At 38.7% G+C, this 18,368-nt stretch overlaps 1 protein-coding gene across 23 annotated transcripts in view; it reads right to left on the bottom strand.

Annotated features, from left to right (window-relative positions):
• Nucleotides 1-18,368, bottom strand: part of PPP1R9A (protein phosphatase 1 regulatory subunit 9A) — a 312,092-nt gene that overhangs the window by 11,004 nt on the left and 282,720 nt on the right. For 18 of the 23 annotated variants that reach the window (XM_072784098.1, XM_072784099.1, XM_072784093.1 and 15 more), the window contains 3 exons: nt 13,178-13,265; nt 12,993-13,076; nt 1,010-1,208 (listed from right to left, as the gene is read on the bottom strand). The exons of the other annotated variants lie outside the window; for them this stretch is intronic. In XM_072784098.1, the coding sequence (XP_072640199.1) occupies nt 1,010-1,208; nt 12,993-13,076; nt 13,178-13,265 (371 nt within the window). The remainder of the gene's footprint in view (nt 1-1,009; nt 1,209-12,992; nt 13,077-13,177; nt 13,266-18,368) is intronic. 23 annotated transcript variants of the gene reach the window in all.

The following is an 18,368-nucleotide window of genomic DNA, read 5'->3' on the forward strand; positions in this document are numbered from 1 at the left end:
GCCACTGGGTTCAATAGATTGTCAAAAATAACTACATGCCGGAGGCTGGAGAATTCAGTGCCAGATAAGCCCCAAGGTTTGCTAAACTCAGAAATGGAGACTAAATCCAAGCACACGGAGCTAGGCTAGGAGAACATGTAAGCAGGAAAGCATTTAACACAACACACTACTATTTGATATCGTCAACAGACATACCACCCCGAACCCTGTCCAAACCCTGTGAGCTGCTGACCTCAAGAAAAGAGTTAAATTCAAGGCACATTAATCACACATTTCTGTTTGAGAAAGAAAAGCGAACATAGATAAAAGGAGACCAAACAACATGTGAAAGTTAGCCACCATATACGTTTCAATAAAATGTTAGATAAGGTTTGCAGCGTCATGCTGGAAATAACAATCATGCGTTTAAAAACAAACAACACCCATGCAATTATATTTTCTAATTCTGCTAAAGTTAAAGAACTTTGGTGATGACGTTATAAGTTTTTCAACATTTAGGTTTGATTTAAAAGTAGAAATAAGTAAGGGTGCTATGTCAGCATTGGTTTGTTTTAAAGAGTTTCATTTAGATATATTGAACACATATTCAGTCCCAAATTTATTTGTTTTCCAGTAAATCTCGAAGAGCACAGTAAAAATAGTCTTGTAATGTAATTTAGAGTGGAATACTTGGTAAACAGATCTATCATACTGTACCATGATTCAAATGCATCTTTCCCAGCATGGCTTAACTGTCAAACTGAGATTAAATAGCAATATGTGAAAAGACAGGCAAATCAAAGATTAACATACAATCTAGAATGGAACAGCATTAAAGAGGGTGATGGTTAAATGAGGCCTTCTTTTTCCCCACACAAGAAATACCATGCATGGTTTATTGCAGTGTTATCACATTGGTTTCTCAGGTCCAGAGTAAACACACAAGTTGAGAATGCTTTCCAAAGACTTTGAAGAGGAGGAAGGATTTGGGGTTTTTCTTGTTTGCTTTTTAAATCCATGTGTTTTCTACCTTGGACCCCTTTTTATCTGAAATTAGAGTTTCAGGAGAAGGCTGAAGGGGACTCATAGGTGAAGGCAGGTCCCTGAAGGAATAGGATCCTTTCCGGCTTTCATTAAACCACGAGAAAGGCATGCACGGTGAGCGCGTGGAGGCCTGAGGCGCCGGAGATGGCTTCAGTTTCCAGTGTTCCAGCCTGCCTCTGAAGATCCTGTTTTATGAAAAAAAATGCATATTACACAAAGGAAGGGCAAGTCTGACATTTGCTGAACTGAATTCTGAAGGGTCTCTGAATACAGTTCAAAGCAACAGTTTGACAAATTGTTCTACAGGAGAGGAAAAACTTTGCATTTTTGACTAGGATATTAATCTTAGTAGCTATCTTTTTTTGCATCATCAACGTTTTCATATCGCTATTGCCATAGTGAATTCTTATGAAATGTGCTTAATAAGTGGATGTGGGTGAATTAAAACCAGGGAGGGGCATGGTCTTTCTGAAACTGCTATCGGGTTAACCATCACAGCATTCCCCTTATTCGGGTGATACAGCTGTGCCTTACCGCTAGTGACATTAGCTCTTAGTCAGCATTCTTTCTTGGCCTTCTCTGAACTCATGCTTCCAAGAGTCTGGGACTTTAGAAAATGTTGTATTTAAATAATTTTGAAATTTCAGGGCTTATGATATTTTAAGCAAAACACACACCTTATTGGTTTTTCATCATAATCTGGGTGCCTTTTCCTAGGAGGAGACCAGAGCTTGTTTGGAGGTCCTAGCAGGGAGCACAGCTACTCGTGTACCTTGACCAAAGAATGGTCCTCCCTTATTGGGGAAGGTCTTCAACTGAGCACAAGGCTTCGAGAGGGACACATTCAGAGTGATGAGGGAAGAAGGGGTCCCGGTGTAGCCAGCTAGTTCGCCCTCACACTTCCTAGGAGGAGGCTGGACCGCAAGTCTCAACACTCTACTTGGAGGTCCAGGATCTTTTACCTCTTGAACATAAGGCCTTGGCCCTTCCCTTAGCCTCTATTTCTCCTCTATAAAAGGTGGATATTGTAGGTAGCTTATATGTGGTTGTTAAGAATTAAATGAATTTTGAGAAACTGTGAAAGTATAAACAATTTATGGTTATTATTTATATTTAAAGGAGTCAAAGGCATTTGAGAAACACAGTTTGAAAGCAGATATTTTTATGAGTGCATGTACTTGCATATTTATATTTACTTCTGGTCAGAAAAAAATAATTATCAAGAGCTGAGGCAGGAATGGGCAGTTATTTCTTTGCATCTTGGAAGAGGTCAATATGTCCAAATGAGATTTGACACAATGCCTATTATTTGTTAGCTGTTGATGTCATGAAAACAAAGAGATTCCCTTTCAATGAAAAGTGCTTCCACACTGCAGCTAGAAGACTCATTATCCACATGTATACTGGACTTCAGTCTTCTCACATCGAATTTAAAATATTTTGAAATATTTATACTCTTCAAATATTTTAAAATATATTTCAAATTACATAAACAGTCTAACTCCTAACAGCTTCTGTTTCTTTCCAAAGATTGTTGTGAGACTCAGATGGGACAATAAATGTGAAAGCATCTTGTTAACTGCTTTGCAAAACAATGTACAAATGTAAAGGATTATAAAATTAGTGACCAAAGAGAATGGAGACATCAGTGAAGTTTTGGTAGAATACTGAAATCATAGGTTGGGTGAGTAAGATGGCTGGTCATTTAAAGATTTCAGAATACCTGATGATTATGATGGTGAATTCCTTTTAAAGAAAAACAATAAAGGGGACAGTAAGAATAACAGAGAAAGCCCAATGAGAGATGTGTCAACCTTCAATCTCATCTGAAAGTCTAAACTAAAACAGTTCTGTATCCTGAAGTCTACTTACTTGCTATTAAAAGATGGGGTGGGGGGTGGGGGTACAATAACTGAACTTAAGAAATCATGCTAGCAGAGGCAGACTGGTCCCCTGTAAGCACTTTTTATTCCTGGATGGTGGACCAGTGAGGTGTTTCCCAAACAAGTCTGATAAGAATCACCTGGGGCAGCTGCTCAAATACAGATTCTTGGGCACCTGGACTTACTAGAATCTGGGAGAGAAGAGGGGAAGAGTTTGCCTGGAATCTATATGTTAACACATGTCTGAGCTGACTCTTGGAGGTTTTTAGTATCTATATTTATTTCTATTATCCTGAATGCAAATATGAGGTTTCTGGAGAACAGATGACTATTTACTTACAGAAAATCATTGCACAGGCTCCCCATGTCCTAATTTCCTCTTTCCAGAGTGACAGAATGAAAGCCACTTGTCATCTTATACTTGGTCTACATTGTAAGTGAGGCATCTAAAAAATACCAATCTGGATGATTATATAGACAGGGACAGTAGTGCTGTCCCCACTTCCCCTATGGGAGAAGGAGAGAAATCTTATCTTCTTAATGTCAACAAACTCAACTAGGGAAGGGTCTTAGGTTCTTATCCTTCAGAAAGTAACATATGTCCTAGGGGGAGATAAGACCAGTCTCCAGCTTAATAAGCTTGGGAATGTCTCCATGAAGCTGGGTCTTATCCCCTTCTCCCTATCCCACTCCTTGAAAATGAAACCAAGCACCTCATGAGAGGTAAATCTCTGCAGTTCTCGCTATCTATCCAGTCATAATTTAACTTCTAAGGCTTGACTTTTTTTTTTTTTTTTTTTAAGGCTTGCCTGTTAAGCTTAGGTTCCACAGTCCAGTAAAAAAAGTGCTCAGAAAGCTCTAACCATGCAGAATCATATGAATATTTTTTCTGTAGTCCCACATTCTTATGATTGGACATGTTTGAGATAAACTGGGCCTAAGGGTTATTTCCCCTGTTATAAATTTCTGAATCAATTAATCAAAGTAGCATGGGAGTTTTTTTTTTTAAGAGTTCCATCCATAATCAAAAAGTTATAGTAGTTGCTTAAATACATGGCTATTGTTTTAAAGTTTATAAAGAGACCATAATTAATGACATGACTGTCTTGTCCTACTCCCAAGTGAATTTACCTTGTAATAATGCTTTTGGGACAACCACCACCATCCCCATTTTTTTTTTTTAATTAGGCAGGAAATAAGAATATTGCTGCCTACCTGCTCTCACTGTAATGCCTTACTAGAAAAGGACCTTTAGTTCAAATTCTGACCATGTAACATTTCAAACAAAATCCCAAGACAACATATAATTAAACTCTTTCCTGAGAGTCTCGCTGCCAGTAAAATAGTCAAGACTAATAATTCCATGAGGACTTTGAACATCTAGTCCCTAAGACAGGTCTTATAATGTGAGTGTGATGAATGACATCACAGAAGCTCAGCTTTGGGTGACACTCAGAGGCTTTCTTCCAGTTTTCTATACAAGATGATGGAAGGACTGGAGGAATTGTCCAACAGAAAGCCAAGAAAGCCCACTTCTAAGGAAACAACCAATGTCCTCACAACTGAGAACCACCATGTCCTGGAGTCCTTTGAAGAGAATTTTCCAGGTTTCCAGGAAGTCTTGCTATGCCCCTGCTGAGGCTCTATCCTGAATCCTTCATTTCTTTGTGCAACCTTGACTCCAAATCCCCATGAACCTATGTAACTTCCATCTGTCTCCTGGTATCCTGAATAGTCAGTATGCTTCCATTTCCTTGGATCTAGAATGCATTCATTAAAAAAAAGCAAACTCTCCATTACTTCATAATTTCTGATCTATCAGCTTACCAGACATGCTTTCTAAAAAAATACCAATTTCCTTTTGGTCAATTTGAAGTCTTGGGCCTCCACAAGCAGCAGAGAGAATTTACTGACCACTCATCGTCTGTTCACTTGGTGGAGAAATACATTAACATAGCATAAAATTCTTCCTTCCTTCCCTCCTTGCTCTCCTCCTTCCTTTTTTCCTTCCTACCCTTCTTCCCTCCCTCTATTGACAGTTTTGACTCTGAGAGCAGATTATATGGTCTGGGATGCATAAGCTTCACAGAGATCCTTAATAACCCCTTGAAAAATCAAGATTGGTAGAAATGAGTGCTTCGTGGATCTGAAAGTAATTCCCAATGGATAAAAATAGGTATGTGTTTTGTAATTCATCGTTTTTTAACTTGTACACTAATGTCTCACTATCACTTTTGGTAAAAATGGAATTATAAGTCACTGATGTAACTGCTTGTTTTATTGTTAGGAACTGGGAAAAAGAATGGCTTCATTTTTTTTTTTTTTTAAAAGAATGTCTTCAAATTAAGTCTGTCGTATTAAATTGTCATGGGTGGGGGCGGTTGAGGTGGGGGTAATCATTGTTTCCTGGCATTTAAATAGTTCATAATTAACAACTTTACAGAGCAGTTAACCCAATTACATGCATCTTTAAACCAATTCGTCCTGGGGTCAGCATCCCAAAATTAAGTTGCTCAGGTAAACATTCCATTGAAGTTTTTTTTTTTTTGGTTTGTCTTTGAATACTAGGTTTGTGAAGTATTCAGAACAAATTGAATGTCATCAAGATATAATTAGGAGTTCAGGAACTGCCAGAACAGAAAAAGTATAAGCAGAATACAGAATTCAAGCAGGTAGTTAAGGAGGTTAATTAAAGCAAGTTAGGCGTAATCAGAGGAAGGGCTGCAGACTTCCATTTATTCAAATCAGATGAAGTCATTCTGTAAGGTTCTAATATCCATCAGGGAGACTGAGGTTGTAAAGCCAACCCCTTCAGAAGGGCCCTTGGAGCTCCTGACAGGTTAATAGCTATGACAAGCAGGTGTCCATCTGCAGTTCAGGCCAACTACCATTGACACATCCTGCTTCGACCCGGAGTTACAGTCCAAACCTCTGATCAATAACCAATAATAGCCCAACTGAAATGGTCACTGTAGAGTTTAACCTTAATTTCTGACAGGGTTCTGGACATGCTACCATGGAATATGGCAACTTGGCACAGCATATATTTTAAGGGGGAAGAAATGTGAGAAAGAGCAGGTACAGGAAGGGTTCTCTGGCCTTCCTTCCCCATCGCTTCTGAAGCAGATCCTAAGACTCTTATATGAGAGGTGCCCTTCCTACACCAGGAGGAAAGGAACATCCTTATCTCTGCAGATAGAGGGCCACCAAGAGGAGTCAGAAAGAAGGAACGAATAGGCCTTGCTAAGTTTCCCATTGTTTTAGTTCATGCCCTTTTGTGCTAATACATTTTTCCAAGACTTTCCACTCTTCAACAAACCTAGCATTAAAATGCTCAGGCTTAACCAATTCTTTGGTCTTCATTTCCCAATAAAGGCTCTATCACCCAAAACTTGATGTTAAATAAATCTGTATACTTTTCCCCTGTTAATCTGTCTTCTGTTAATCTCATTTACAGGACTCCAGCTGGGAAACCCAAGAGGTTAAAAAAAAAAAAAAGTATTTTTTGCCTCCTCTACATTCATATGAGATGGAGAAACTGTTCCCTTGATGTGATTTTTCAACCACACTGGGAAGGTTGAAAATGAAACAGCAAGATGATTATGTAAATAAAAATTTGGTATTTCAAAACAAAAATGTTAGGTTTAAGAATAATAAATACATCGCTTAGGATTTAAGAACATTTGTATTACCAGAAATCTGAGGGAGAAGTTTGTCTATTGATTCTATTTTAATATTTTTAACTGGCTAAGATTTAAAATAACCAAAATTGATAAGGGCACTGGATATTTACAGTCACTATGTCACCATTTTAATCTACCATATTTTCGAGAGTTTTTTTTTCAAGTGGAAAAGTGTTGATGTGTTAGGAATGTAAGTTTGTCAGGTTTCAAGGGGAAGTACTTAAAAAGAAAACTGAATAGATTATAAATTTATAAATGTAGTTTTCTAAAAACAGGACAGGGCAGTCCGGGTGGCTCAGCGGTTTAGCGCTGTCTTCAGTCCAGGGCGTGATCCTGGAGACCCGGGATCGAGTCCCATGTCAGGCTCCTTGCATGGAGCCTGCTTCTCCCTCTGCCTGTGTCTCTGCCTCTCTCTCTCTCTCTCTCTCTCTCTCTCTCATGAATAAATAAATAAATATCTTAACAAAAAGATTAAAAAAAATAAAAACACGACAATTACAGGGGGAACAAGTCTGCTCCACTAAGGCTAAGCTTGCAGTATTCAAAGGTCTCTATAAAAGTGATTGCTTTTATTTTCTATAAAATTTTACTAGATGTGTAAACAAAACAACAAGATTTATAAGATGAACTGAAACTCAAAAAAAAGATAGGTTTTAAACTGGAGACTTTAATAAATTACTTTTCATTTATAATCCTAATGATTATCTTTTTAAGGATAAAGCAACATTTAGGCATTTAATGTTTGGGCATTAAAAATATCAAGCAGCTCCGCGGGCCGGGGCCGCCCCGAGTCCAGCCGCGGAGAGCGGCGGGTCCCCAGGGTGCAAAAAAATAAAATAAATAAAAAATAAAAAATAAAAAATAAAAAAGAAAAAAGAAAAAGAAAAAAAATCAAGCAAAGGGGAAAACCTGAAGAAGTTATATTGTCAAAGTTAAGCACTCCACAGGGGCTTTGCTGAATTTTCATCATCATTGTTCATGCCTTAAACACTTGGTTTGAAATTTGCCAGGCTGAAATTATTTCGCCATTCTCTAATGGCCATTCTCCTCTGGCCATTTACAATTGCATTTTTGTTTCCTGTTTTTTAAAATCACTTTTTTTAAAAGAGAAATTTTGGCTCCTTCCTGAGATGCCATTGTGGGTCAAGTTTTGAGATGTTTTTCTCTTCAGGCATACATGACAGATTTGTTAAAGATGTTTTTAAGTACCAATGTTACTTTTTGCTTTATCTTATTTTTCCCTATCCAATTTGCCTTTAAAATAAATCTTATTGTTATATCTTTTGTACCTCTCTGAATAAACAAATTATATTGGGAACACAGAGGAGTAGATATAGATTTAAAAAACAATAGAGAAACAAGAGTACATGTATTGTGATGAGCACTGAGTAATGTATAGAAACGGTTGAATCATCAAATTGTATACCTGAAGCTAATACTGTATATTAATTATACTTCAATAAAAAAAGTGAAAAAAAGAATAAACAAACATGAAACCATGCCAATTTATAGATCAATGGAATGAGTTAGAACTCAAAAGAGGATGTTTTTCTTTTTTTTTTTTAATTTTTATTTATTTATTTATGATAGTCACAGAGAGAGAGAGAGAGAGAGAGAGAGAGAGAGAGGCAGAGACACAGGCAGAGGGAGAAGCAGGCTCCATGCACCGGGAGCCCAATGTGGGATTCGATCCCGGGTCTCCAGGATCGCACCCTGGGCCAAAGGCCGGCGCTAAACTGCTGCGCCACCCAGGGATCCCAAGAGGATGTTTTTCGTAGAATCATATGGATCAACACTGTCCAATAGAAATATAATACAAACTACAAATATAAATTACAATTTTTGATAACCACATCAAAAGGGGTAAAATTAATTTATGTTTTATTTAACCCCAAATATTCTAAATATTATTTCCACATGTCATCGGTATTACAACATTTTTAATAAGATATTTCACTTTTTTTTTTTTAACAACAGAAATTTATTTTCTCACAGTTAAAGCTGGAAGCCTCAGATCAGGGTGTCAGCAGAGTTGGTTTATCCTGAGGCCTCTCTCTTTGGTTTGCAGATGGCCACATTCTCTCTGTGAGCACATCCCTGGTATCATTCTCTCATTTTATAAAGACACTAGTCCCATTGGAATAGGTCCCCAATTGACTAGGACCTCACTTAATCTTGATTATCTCCTTAAAACCCTTATCTTCAAATACAGTTACACTGGGGGGTTAAGGCTTCCACATATTGATTGGGGCAGGAACACAACCCGGCCCGTAACACCAAAGTTTGCTGTACTGTGTCTAAGAGAGTATAAGGTCTAGAGCGGTGGTTCTCAAAGTGTCGTCTCCTGTCTAACAGTCAGCATCACCTGGGAACTTATTAGAAATACTAATTTGGGGGGGTCTGCCCCACATCTAATGAATCACAAACTCAGGATGGGGCCCCAACAACTTGTTTCAACAAACCTTCCAGATGATTTTGATACAGACTAAAGCTTGAATACTACTTGGTCCTATATCCTAGTGAATATGATATGGTAGAAAAAGGTATTGAAACAAAAATCTTCATAGCAGCCACGGAAGGGATGATATCATGAAATCTGTTTTATATATGAAGAGACAGAGGTACAGTTCCATAACTGAGTTGCCCAAGGCCATACATTACTGCACCATAGAGGCAGCAGTAGGACCCAGGTCTTCTGATTCAGTGCCAAGACGGTCAACTCTTCCTACCAATCTCCTCTGATACATACAATTCTACAAATCACAATAGTGGTCTCCATAGGGCACTCTTTTGACAGTTTTGAATGTGACCAAGCCCATTTACACATCAATTATCAATCAAATTATTACTTTTTTCCAAACAAAAATTTCTATCTAGCCATGACTTCATGATCAAAATAGTAATTAATAAATAGAGCACAAGTCATTAAAATTAATTTAGGACTTCATGTTTATAGTTGAGAATTGGATGTAGAGAAATTTGACTACATCCTTAGAACACTGTGGAAGAAATCAATGAACATAAATTTAGCATACTGAGTCTTTGAAATCCTGCATGCATTTTCTCCTAAAACACATCTCAATATGGACTAGCTGCATTTCTAGTGCTCCATGGCCACATCTGACTAGAGGCTACCATATTGCATAGTACAGACAGAAATGGCTGGGAGTTAGAGACCGTGTAGTTTTAATCCATCTAACTATTATTATTATTATTTTTAAATTCTAATTATTTTTTAGTGGGAAACCAAGGTCTAAGAAATTCAGAACCTTACCTATGGCAAAGTCAGGATGAATACTTGGATTCTGGCACAGTGCTTTTCCCACAGTTCACACTTTTAAGCGGAATGCAAATTCACCTCCACCAAGGAGTACCATCTCCCTTCCTGTTGTTTTCCCACACTCCACCATCTAAGCTTGTTCTGAGATACATATGACTGCTCACATGGTTTTCCCTTCTGCCACTCAACCGGGAGCTTCTCCCACAGAGCTCCAAAGTAGGTACTCCACTGACCATCAGTGGCAACTTACTCTAAAATTAGGAATAGTATTTTATTTTACACTTTGGTGTGAACAAGCTCTGACTAGGAGCTCTTTCCGGTTTTTCTTATCTGCTGTGCTGTGCTGCCTGTTTAAATCAGAATGTTCTCTGAGCACATACTGGAAAAGGTTAGAACTGAGCCATATTTTGGGGGGTTTGTTATACTTATTTAACCTCACCTATTTGTTTCACGTTGGTCGTGTATTTGAGTCATTGTATCTCCACAAGGAATACAATAAAAGTAAACTCTTTAACTCCTGAGGAAGGGAAAAAACAAAAAACAAGACAGAATGTAGCAAAGCTCTCCTCTGGCCTCTTTAAAGTCCAGCAGCCTCAGCTATAACTAATTGAATGACCTCATCAGATTTTTATAGCCTAATAATGAAAAGCCTAAGAGATAAGATTAGGGACTCAATCCATGAATCACTCCCCCTTTTTCCTGGGAAAGCTTCACAGAGGTGATGAGTTTATTCTTGGTCTTCCACAGCTGCAGTGGGACCCTCAAGCGGATGGTGCTTGCCACCCACTTCCCTTCAGGGGCCCTGTGAACCTAACTCAATCGCATTAAGCCCCTACTGGGCAATAACTCTGTTTTCTGGCATATGTTTTAAAAGGTTCTGGGCCCATTATCAATTTACAGAGGAGAACAGAGGCTGTTGTTAGATTTGATTAGTGTTAACCAACTCTTGTGATAGCTCAAAACATTATTTTGTGAAACAGAAAACGTCCCTTTTCTTCCCTCGTTCTTCTATTGTTGCAATTACATGAATTTCCTTCAGTTCTGGTCAAAATTCTACTATAATTACGAATAATTATAAAATTATGATTCCAATGGAAAACTATTTTGTAGCACTTGGTGCATGTGGAAATAACTCGTGACCACTGAAGCAGAAGGACTCCAGAGTTAGTATTTTAAAAATCCTGAGCCAGCTGGCTGCTGGTTCAAAAGCTGGCATTAGCTGTGGTGACGGCCCACCCTCGACTCCCCATGGATGGCCTAAGGTCAGGTACACACTCACCAACAGAATAAAGATTTGCTTGCTTTTCACCTGGAATTTGTAAAAGGTGATACCCTCTGGCTACTATGATGAAATTCAGACAAACCTTCTCCCCACTGCTGGGTGCTTTGCTTACATCCGTCTCAGGTGGAGCCTCAAGGTGGGAGGAAGTGACTGCCTCAGAAATCCAGGGACCAAGAGGAGGGCCATGTTACTACAGAAGTGTCTCAGCTTCTGTCCTGCTGTATATCTGGGAATCTCTCTCTCCCTGAACGAGTTTCACTTTTTATTATTATTATTTTTAATCCCGAGTATAAACTTGATAGTTTCCTATTCTTAATTTTCAGGTACAAAGTAGACTGTTTTATATTTCTCACTTCAAAACCAGACGAAATTAAATTGCTTTTAAGTTGCATCATGGACTTCTATTTCCTGAGACCAGTGTCCTCAATATAAACAGTGCTTTCTACCCTTTCTCCATTGTACAGGATTAAACAACAACAATGAAGACAACAGACTTACACAATTAATTTGGGAATCCTCTCTTCCTATCTCTGACCCCACTCTCCTATAATTCTAGGAGGAAGGTACAATTTCTCACCAAGTTGTATGCCAGAAAAAAAAAGAAGAAAAACTGCAGAGAACAACCTATAAAATGGATCGGGGGTCCCCAAATGATTTTACGATTTTTTATTGTTAGCATTCTGTTTCTTCTTTAGTCTACGCTGTTGAGATGACTCTCCAGTTTCAAGAGATTTCCACATCATTAGATGCATAAACAACTGGAGGGAAGGTGTTGTGTTGGAAAGGTATCTAGACAGAGGAGGCACAAGCCCTGCTGCATTAACTGCCTGCTGCATAATCGTGGGCAAATCAATTAAATTCCATGAAGAGGAGTTTCTTAATAAAGTATTGTTATCTGCCCTCCCAAAGTTATTATAAGGATCAAATAAAGTGATAAATGTAAAACTGCTCTGTAACTTGACAGTAATAATGATAGAGAATTGCTATCTTTATTATTATTATTTTTAAATACCTCCTATGTGCCCGGTACCATTTGACATGCTTTGTATGAAAACTTACTTAATCCTTACACTAAAGTTATTAGGTAGATACTGTTATCTACCCTTATTTCTCATATGGAGATAAAAGCAAACAGGTTAAAGAAGTTGTCCACAACTTTAAAGGTAAGAACTAGGAGAGCCCTGATCCAAACCCAGGCAGTCAAGCTCCATGCTTTGTTGTCTTCTGATATAAATCTAAACTTTAAAATTATGTAATCTCAGAATAAAACTGGGAAAACTTGACAGCATGCAGTGCAAAGCTCATTTCTCTATGGGGAAGTCTTTACTGAACAGTAAGAATAGTTGGTAGAGCCTGAAGAAAATCAGTTAAACAGTTGAGTCCAGCAAGAGATGATGGTCCTTTTTACACATGGACAGAATAGTCCTGAAAACCAACAAGGTACTTAAATGTAAAATTACCCTTTCAGACATAACAAAAAAGAGGACATTACTATTGTGGGTAGCCAGGCAAAACCCCTGAAATATGCCTCATTAACATATCACATAGATCTATTTATGTTGTGTTTAGATAAACATTTATTGTTTATTAAAACATTTTTTTTAAACATTTATTGAAACTATTCATGTGACCATAATTTTGCAATTAAGCCAGTGGATATACTCAAGGCCAGTATAGGCTAAAACTGGGGTAGAAAAATATAAACTGTTGTGCAATTTCTCTTTCATCTCTCCTCTAGGTGGATCACTTTAGCTCATAGATACTGACCACTGACTTTGATTAACCATGGCGGTAGTGGGGGTGGGGAGGGGGGGCAGAAAGTTTAGATCATCCACCCATACCTGCTACCCGGAGAAAACCTATTGGCTTCTTTTTCTTTTTCTTTCCATTTCTTTCCTTTGTTGGAATTCCTTCGCAAAGGTGCCCTATAATGACAACACACAGTCAGAAAGGGGAAAACGATATTTTTCTCTTTTAATCCTTTTCTTTTATAGAGGGCTTATTTTTTACATCACGAAATGCTTACCCCAGATCCACAAACTTGCGCTTAATTTTTCCTCCTTGTACCACCAATGAACTGGATGCCCTTAGTGATCTGGGACCCTTGGCACCATCTAGGGTATACACACATGTGAAAAAGACCAATTATTATTCTTTTTAAAGCCATGAGTCAAAAGTCAGTGCATCTCTGAATCTAATGACTTTATCTCAATTCCAGAGTGTAAAAGAAAATAATGGATGCCCTTTTTTTTTTTAAGCCACAGGAAACACAGATATGTTGAGGAACATTCAGTTAAGCCAGGAGAGGTCCTGCTGAAGAGAGCCCCAAAACTCATCACAAACAGTTTTAGCTTCAAATATACTGGAATGAGCAAAATAAGCAAGAATAAACACTATCAAATAATTGTTTACATTCAAAGCAGGGACCGACATGACTTTCCTTTTGTTCCTTCTCTGGCTCCAACTCTTTGTTTCAAATGCCCAGGCTCTGTCCTCCACACCTGTCCTCCCTTTGGGCTTTGGTGCCTTCTGACAGGAACCCAGCCCACTTCCCCCGTACCTCCCAAGTCCAGTAGAGAAAGTCACCCCTGAGTGTCTGGAGATTTAGGGGAGAAAGTGAGAGTCAAAGCTTTCTCTTCTGGTCTCTCCTTTGTTAATGACCCGTGGCCAGTCCTGGGACAGAGGAGGGCAGAGCACGGAGAAGACTTCTTAAGCTGGGGCTCAGCTATAAAACATATCTTTGAAAGGCTCCTCTCAGAAGTTGGGTTGGAATACAACTTGGCTGGCCTTCTGTGATGTGGAAGATGCCAAAATTTCCCCAGTGTTTGGAGCTGATTGATCTTTGCCTCTTTGAGTTACACTGGCTCTCAAGGGCAGCAGCTGCTGGGGGATGGGAACACTCAAAATGATACCAAAAAGACCAATCAGAGGAGAGACTTTGAGAATGGAGTTCAATGTCAAATGTAGGAGCTAGATTCCATGGGTAGCACTTAATTCCTCCCTGGACATGGTAGATAATTCCTAAGGCTCTACCTGGAACTATTTTGCAAAGGATGTTTTCCAGTGTTATGTTTCAGCATATCCAGTTATCTGAGATGATTAACAAAGGTTGTTTTAAATTTGATGCATATTTGTGCGCGAAACTACTCCTTCCTAATTGTCTGTTGGTGTCTGTCTCTATCTTTGTAAAATTAAAAATATTCCAGCAACTTTCTGGCATGGAATGAAGAGAGAATAGTGCTCCTACAGAAGTGTTTAATTAACCTTACTAATTAACTTTGCTTATAATTGTATTTCAGGATAAACTTCTAAATACACACACAAAACATGAAGTGCACACACAATTCTTATTTAGGAGTTTATGTTCAAAGCTCTGAAGAAGCAGCACAGGATGTTTACAAACTCTCTAAGGATTTTTAGCAATGAGCTCTTCAGAGTTTTAGTTAATGACACTCGGATTACAATAATCAATCCCTTGGAATGTACATAATGAAATACAAGAGTCAGAAATACATCCATGTCAAAATCTACTTCTAACCTCAGATATTTATTATGGATATTTGCATCATTATGCTGGGTAACTGAATTAAATAGCCACAGATGAGAGGCGTACACATAAAGAAAATCCACAGACATGGCACAAAGGCCTTCTGAGGTGATTTTGCTAATGGACATTAAAAAAAAAAAGAAAAAAAGAAGCAGGATTTCGATTTTCTTAATAGAACCCGAAGAAAAAAAAAGTGCCGGATTCCTCCAAATCAATCCTAAAGCAACTCTTAATGGCTAGGACTGTGCAAAGTTTAAAAGGAAACTGCCTAATTATTTTCTGAATTAGAGGTAGTGAGGCAATGTTTTAACGAGTGGTGAGAGGACCAGATGAGACAATGTACATGGAAACACTGTGTAACCTCTTAGTGTCTCAGTAATTTGGACATCTTCGGACTGAAAGCCTGATTCTGTCCATTACAGAGCCTGCTGCTAGGCAACCTCACATCATTATCTCACACATTTGCCAAAGTGTGTTCCAAGGAACACTTAAATGAATGCTTTCAAAAGGCTGAAGAGGCAAGATTAAGTAATAATGCACTTCCCTATTTTAAATCAATCAAATCCATCCTTAATGCACATTAGAACTTCCAGTCTGCACAAAAACCAACAATGGATTGGTAGGATTTCAGGAAAAGAAAAAAAAAGTGACTTGTTTTTGTTTATTTATTTAGCTTTATGCAAAATTTCCATGGGGCTCTTTGAAATCTCTCCAACACTACCTTCAGGAGCAGTCAGAAGTCGGAGCCCTTGGATTGGGTGCGGCAGCTTCCAGCTTTGGCAACCTGGCCCTCAGTCTGAAAGGCAGCGAATGGTCTCCTGATGGCTACATGCGCTGGCTTCTTCCAGTACTGCATTCTCCTTCCTCTCAGAGTTCCAGACTCTTGACCTCTTCCTTTCCTTTGGGGCCTTCCAACTCTGCCCCTAGCCCAGCTTCTCTCCTGAGCTCATGACTTTCTTCATTAAAAACCTGAGCTAATTGTCTTCGCCCCATGATACTTCTGACTTCTCAGTTTCTACAAATGACAGGGGCTGTATTTCCTGAGGCTAGAGACGCCATGGTCAGTGTTGACCTCCTCACTTTCTTCCCCTGTATTGAGGTAGCAGAAATTTCATGGGCTCCTGTGTTGCTCTTTCCCTCGTTGGCTACTGCTCCTTCGAGGTCATCCTTCCCTGTGTCTCCTGACTCATCTTGCCCACATCTCTTGTTTTTTCCTTTTTTTTCCTCTGATCAAACATCTGGAGTTGCCTGGTAATATGGTGAGGTATCTAAGGCACTTAAATTTTAGAGCTAATGACTTAACCTTCTTTTCCATTTTATTGAAACCATTTAACCTGCATTAGCCAATTGCTTCAGGCAGGCTGGGCAGCCCCATTCCTTTCAACCCATCTCATGTGTAGCCCATCCCTGCTAATGCCAGCTCCATGCCTGATCTGCCTTCCTTGGCCACCCTTCCTCCCCTCAAATCCTTCAATGGCCACTTGAACTGTACATTCTTTGTCATCTTTATTTACCAATCTCAGCTGGATATAACCTCTCCCCTCCTCTGAGCAATGCTAAAATTTATTATTTCTACACATATAAGGGCTTGATGCAATACATCTATAAGATTTTGCAAAGCCAGGTTCTACTTGCCAGGATATTAATTCAGCGAATACTCCTGAAGCATGGTCTGTGTCAGACAATAGGTGCTAATAGCCACATGTAAACTTAGAATAATCATCTCTAGAGATCACAATTAGAAAACTGATAGTGCTTAATTCACTCTTCCTAACCTTGTCTGGACGAAGGCCTACTGCTATGGAATTCTAGGACCAAAACATTTATTAGGCTACTCAAAGAACAAGCATGAGAAAAATATTTTCATGCCTTCTACTGTCATATGACTTGTGTTACAAATCTCTGGGAATAATCTTACATGTCCTCTTACTTTAACTGAAATGGGGTTAGATGTTTATCATTTTTCCAGTTACAATGGGACTCTTTCTACCCTACTTTCCACTGAGTCCCTCAACTATGACAACAAAATGAGGATTCAAGAATGTGGTATTGATGCAATTTAGAAAACACCCAACTTCAATTAGTTGTTCAATAATACCAGCACGTTGTTAGCCTTGAAATTGCAGTCAAATACAGCTTGTTACTTATTATTTTGTAGTAATGTAATAGACCAAAAATAATAGTATATTACTTAAAAACATCCAAATAATGGCAACCAGGGACTAAGACATTTTCAGAATTTTTCCAGCAATGATGAGTAGAAGGAAATAAACACCTAGGCCAGGGATCAGAAAGCTTTTTCTATAAAGGGTTAGACAGCAAATATTTTAGGTTTGTGGGCTATACAATTTCTGTCATATCTCCTCAACTCTGCTTATTGTGGCATGAGAGTAGACAGGGTATAGCTAAATGAGTATGGCTGTGCTCCAATAAGACTTTATTTTTAAAAACACGTGGGGGCCAGATTTGGTTTGATGACCTACATTGGTTATCTGGAGAGACATGCCTGGTAATTTATCCAAGAAACTTCTGAAGCATCAATTATATGCCATACTCTTTGCTGGGGAGCAAGAATATAAAGATGAAAGAGATGAATGAGAAAACTGGTTCATTCTTGACAACTAAATCACTTATCATGCACAAAGTGATAGAAACAGAAGTAACAATGTAAAACTTTCTGTGGGACCGAAGAGAAAAGAGAAGAGAAGAGAAGAGAAGAGAAGAGAAGAGAAGAGAAGAGAAGAGAAGAGAAGAGAAGAGAAGAGAAGAGAAGAATTCACTCTCCCTGGGAATGTGGAGAGTGTATTCAGAATCCACTAAAGGAGGTGAGGTTTGATCTGGGTTTGGAGAAAAACACAATTTCCCTGAAGTTCAGTGTTAGGCAAGAACATAAATATGGGGTCTTGCTGAACCTCATTCTAGTTCCTTTACCGATAAGCCAATGAGTTATAAGAACCTCACACGTGAACACACACACCAACACACAGAGGGAAATAAGGTTAACTAAACCTGACCTCTGTTGAGCACAGCTCTTAATAGGTAAGTCCCACATAGTCAGGGACTCAAGAATTTTACAGAATGTTATTCCTCAAATTGGATTTTGAGAATAATGAAGGTAGATCCAGCTATGTTAATCCATATTGTATCGGCCCCTACAGTGTCATAACATTTTAATGATACTGAGGTCCATTTCTTGGGAAGCAGGGAGGGAGAATCTTTGAGGAACACAAAAGTGCCCAAGTGCCAGTGGTGGTGCAGTGAAATGGGCCATTTGTTAGTCAGACCAGCATAAAGACCATACTCCATATACACATCCAGGTAACTTTAATTTTACACTCACTGAGCAACTTTCTGATTTAGGAACCTACCAACCAGAGGAGCGAGAAGAGAACATATTAAGGAGGTTGGTTATTATGTCAGCTGTACCTCCCAAAGTACATCAGAAAATTAGTATTCTGGTTTCGAAACTAGTGTTTTCTCAGTTAGAACAGCAAGAACCACCCATTCTGAACTTGATAAAATCTGAATGTATTATTGAGTTTCTGGACGTAGAAATCCGAAAACTAGACCTTTGACTTTCAAGGTACCTACTGGTAACAGGCTGCTGTCTGAGAGCCAGTTAAGAGAAGGTCTCTTTGATGTCTTTCCAGGTGTAACAGAGTCTGAGACT

The sequence above is a fragment of the Canis lupus genome, chromosome 18 (assembly GCF_048164855.1).
Source record: "Canis lupus baileyi chromosome 18, mCanLup2.hap1, whole genome shotgun sequence".
Lineage (NCBI taxonomy): Eukaryota > Metazoa > Chordata > Mammalia > Carnivora > Canidae > Canis > Canis lupus.